Source organism: Apaloderma vittatum, unplaced genomic scaffold (genome assembly GCF_000703405.1).
Source record: "Apaloderma vittatum isolate BGI_N311 unplaced genomic scaffold, ASM70340v1 scaffold19724, whole genome shotgun sequence".
Lineage (NCBI taxonomy): Eukaryota > Metazoa > Chordata > Aves > Trogoniformes > Trogonidae > Apaloderma > Apaloderma vittatum.
The window spans coordinates 135,793-140,508 of NW_009714575.1; the positions used below are offsets into that span (position 1 = coordinate 135,793).

At 39.6% G+C, this 4,716-nt stretch overlaps 1 protein-coding gene across 1 annotated transcript in view; it reads right to left on the bottom strand.

The window, feature by feature from the left end:
• Positions 1-1,763, bottom strand: part of MTHFS (5,10-methenyltetrahydrofolate synthetase (5-formyltetrahydrofolate cyclo-ligase)) — a 19,224-nt gene extending 17,461 nt beyond the window's left edge. The window contains exon 1 of the mRNA XM_009868829.1: positions 1,503-1,763. Within this exon, the coding sequence (XP_009867131.1) occupies positions 1,503-1,713 (211 nt within the window). The 5' untranslated portion in view covers positions 1,714-1,763. The remainder of the gene's footprint in view (positions 1-1,502) is intronic.
• Positions 1,764-4,716: the final 2,953 nt, after the last annotated feature.

The window sequence follows — 4,716 nt, forward strand, 5'->3', positions numbered from 1 at the left end:
AATGCACCAAAGTTCAAAAAATATAATAATTGACACAAAAAATAGAGCAAAAGAAATTTAAAGGTAGTGTATGTTTCTGCAGGGACCAGCTGAGAAGTGAGGGGAGTCCAATTATGAAATAGTGAAAAAAAATCTAACTGTCCAAGGATAAAGGACTGAGATCTGACTTCCAATCCAAACAGAATTATTCCTAAATTACTGAGTACAAGCAAACTAAAATCAAGTTTAAGGCGGAACAAGTCTGGACATACAGCAGTTGTTACAGCTGCTCTCCTGGCATCTCTCTGTAGGCTGCAGTGGCTCTTTTGGCATTGCCCTCTGCCCCCAGCTGAACCCTCATGCTGAGAATGAAACAGCAGCTCCAGAACTAGCTAGGTACCAAAGCTTGCTCCTGCCTTCTCCCATCTTCACCACCTGGCACCTGAGTTGTCTCCATCAAGTACACCTTGCTGCACTCTACACCAGGTAGTCCTTGCTCCCATCACACGTAAAATTGTTGCGTGTTTACTCTGTGATCACTGCAACAGACCTCAGCAGCTTCGATTAACAGCAGCTCATCAGTAGTACAAAAGCTTGTCCTGCGTGCCTGAACTAAGTTCAGCCAACAGAACCTTGGTCATTTTAAGGGTTTTCTCCAAAAGCCTCTAAAACCCACTAGTATATGCAAATTTTTGATGAAGTTAGGAGAACAAGTAACAATGCTGCATATAAATGTAAAGAAGACGGTTGAATGAAGCAGTGAAATCCCTTTCTAGCTAAAATGTGGACAGTGAAAGGATTCCGAATAAGGAAAGAGATAGAGATTGAGAATAAAAGAGAAACAAGCACAATGGCGTGTTTTGGGAAAAAGTACATTGGCATCCCAAAGCAAATACAAACCTAATTTCAGCCAACCAGAGACAAATAATGTTATGTTCCTTTAGCAGGCATTAAAATGCTGTAAGCCTGTGAGGTGCAGAAGCTGGCTGCATGGTGAATTTCCACCTAGAGCAAATTTTTCTGGACTGAGGTTTCAATCTTGTGTTCAACTGAGTTTGCAATTAATAGCATTAAACATTTCTGCAGGTGTTTCAGGAAAATATTAACATGTTTACAAAAAGAATGCAAATAATGAATGCACACACAGAAAAAGTAAGTTTGTTTCAAGTTTGTAGAAGTTGGGATGGTTTAGGTTAAGAAATATGGTGAAGAATCCAGTGTCTGAGGCAGTATTGTAAGTTCAGAATAAAAATGTGAGAGAAAATAATGGAAAAGGTTTTGTAATATACATCCAGACCTACAAGAAAAGTCCTTCTATTTTCAGTCTAAGGTCTTAGTTGGGAGAGTTGTTCTGCATGGGCAGGCTTCATAACACCACCATGATTCATCCACACAATGCAATTTGCAGGATCAAGTATTTCAGTATTTTAAGGCTGTGGCCTTAGAAAAAGAAAAAGGAAAGGAAATCTTGGAGCAGGCTACTCCTGCTCAACAACCCCACGGTGTAGGAAGAAAACACTCACCACCAGCAAGAGCTTCCTCTCTTGTACTGTCATCATCACTAGGCTGAAGGATATTCCAGGATGTCAAAGCAAGTGAAGAAATGTCTTCAGCTGAGGATAACTTCAGCATGTCCATGTGATTGCTCTGAGGCTTGTAACGTGGGATGAAACACTCTTTGCCTTGCTTAAAAATGTCCTTAATGATTTCTTCTGTCTGGATTTCATCTGGCATGCTCAGGAAGATTGCAATTCTTTGGGATTCTTGGTACTTGGGATGGACAATCACCTACATGGGAAAGTGATGCAATCAGTTGATGAAAAGTTTACAAAAAGGCCAACTTTTTTTTTTTAATTAAACACCCAAGTGGACCCAAAAATCCATTGCAAAAGATACAAACTACCACGCATCAGAGAGAACAGACTGACTTTGTTTCTTGACCTCAACTTTTCTACCATCAGCAAAATGAAAACAGGCAAATGTTTGAACCTAGTGAACAAAACATTACAACGCAGATTTGAACCACCAAAAAAAAAAAAAAGAACAGTTTTGGAGACAGTCTCCTGATCCTTTAAATATTTGTGTCATATAGTGCAGACATCTTCAAATGCCCAACACCACTGGAGAAAGACACAGCAGGTCAGAACCGCCAGCTCATGCGAGACATGGGTGTTTTGCATTCCTTTTCTTCCATCCTTTTCACAAGCTGCATCACTCATCTAGGCCTAAGTAGAATGAGGACACCAATGATAATAACTCAACAGAAAATTAACATCAGAGCAGATGACTGCAGAGCACATCTTCCAAGATCAAGTCCCTCTTTCTTTTTTTAACCTGAAATGCCTTCCCTACAGCAAGTTTGGATACATGACTTCAAACATCACCTGTTTCTAGTAGGTGATCTTATTACTGCACATCTTTCAAGGCTTGAAGGAAAGATGGCCTTGCCATTTTTTTTTATTTTCATGAGGTTTTCTGTGCTGGGCTTATAAAAGACTGAACATAGGAAGGAAAATAAAAAATGCTTATATGGTAAAAAAGTGTTAGCACTATGTCTCTGCCCTGTTCCTGACTGAATTCCACATTACAGCTTGACAGGAGGGTTTTAAAACCTTGTCTTCTCTTTCTTTGGTACCTTACATACTCTGTTACTTACATCTGGACAAAACAAATACAGCTGTGTCCCTTCTCATTTAAATGTGATTTATTCTTATTCTACACACTTGCAAAAACCTGTCAAAAATATCTGACAACTGAGAAACTGTGCTTATCTATGGAACAGAGAGCACCAAAGCCTCTGCTTTGTGTTTGCATAACTGGAGGGTAACTTGCTCTTCTGAGCTTTAGCCTTTGCACTGGCCCTGTTCTGAGAGATAAATGCCCCTCTCTGAATTGAGATATGGTTCTCGCTCCTTTTCTGTCTTTCTTTCCAGCACAGCAGTTAAAATCCTAGCTGAAATATTCAGAAGATGAATATATTTTTCTACAGAAAAAAACCCCAAACAAACACTCCAGACGAGATAATGGTAACAAGTTGCTTGGCTCTAGAAATGTCTTAACAATTGAAACCCACGTTTTACTTCCTTTTGTAATTTGCCCAACCTTACACATGGACTTTTCCAACTAAGTGATTAAGCTCTTAAACAATAGAATTTGCAGGGTAGCTTTTGTTTCAAAGAACAGACTATGTAGTCAAATTGCAGACTGCAGACAATGCCTGTGACTCAAGTTAAGGGCCTTCAGAGCTGAATCTTCCTGTGGGTTCGGAGAAGAGCAAAACAAAGACACGAAACTCTCCTCCTCCCAAGTGGTGCCATGTGCTGTGGGCACCAGCCTGCTCCAGCGTGTCCAGTAACACACTGATTATGTTGTACAGAAAAAAATGAGACTGAAGGTGTAAAACCACAGGCCAGCAGGAAGACACAGTTTCGGCCGTTTTCAGAACTGTGAAGATGAAGCTGCTATGACTCGGAGCTGTTTCTGAGAAGAGTGAAGAAAATTTTCCACACGTAGCAAGTATTATCTGCCCTTTGTTCGCCAGCTGATGGCTATTTTTGCAGAATCAGTGCATCCAAACAGCATGCCTGTAATCATGAACATAAACATTAAAAAAGAATAGTCATTCAAAAACTAATTAGATACTTAGTGGCTAGGTCAGCCTGTGAAGCTATTTCATTTTGAATTTAAAGATCATTTAAGAATGACATTTTATGACTAAAAATATTATTTCTGTTATAAAATAACCTACTCACTTTTATTAGCTTCAAGCACTGATCTATGTTATAAAGCTACATTTTCAGCCTTATATTGCTCCAAATACTTTCTTAGCATTTTCAAAAAGTTCTTCATGTCTGCTGTATTATCCTCCTGTAAGGAAGCCGACTCTACTTTCTGCCACTTATGCAATGCCACTCTGTCTTAAGCACGCTCAGGATTTTCAATTTGTGTCAGATTATTAAAATGGCAAGATAACGTTAATTTATATTTCCTGATGCCTTCTTTTAAGCAAACCAAAAGCTCTGTCCTCTAGTGTGCTCTCACTAATAGAAATGAGTGCTCTGTTGCGGAGTTCATCAGGAGCAGTTAAGACACATGCTGAGGGCTCCTAAAAATTCGCTACTACCTGGGCTGATGAAGTCGGCAGAGGACTCTGCATTTCTGAAGAGGATGCATGCCAGAGAGATTTAAGTCCAAGATGTATGACTACTAAAATGCATCATCACGATACTAGGACATTACTTTTTTTTTTTTTTCCTCCGAAAAGCATACCCAATTTAAAAAAGGGTTATGTGAGTTCCAGTTAAGCTTAAATGACCAAAAGTTTCTGTGCTGCCACATCCCATCCAGGAACTGGCTACACATTAGTATTTAATGCAATCTGTGAAATGCTTTGAGATCCTCCGGCAGGAAAACAACAATATAAATGTAGAGCATCCAGAAGTTCCCAATGGGGCTGGAGGGAAAAAAAAAAAAAAAAAAAGAGGCCTGTGCTCTTTTACAAGCAGTGACTGCAAAAATAAAATTTTATTGATACGTCTATATTAAAACTTTGTCATCTACAGGCGAAGAGGACGTTTCAGAAGCACGTGCCAAGGATACCAGTTAGGCAAACCCTCCTTGGATTCTTCTCAAGTGTAAAAATCAGGTTACAAGTAAAATTGCCTGGAAGAAATATGCCTGAAAGATACAGACGGGAAACGGCGGCCGGTTTAAGCAGAAGGGCCAAAGCGAGACAGT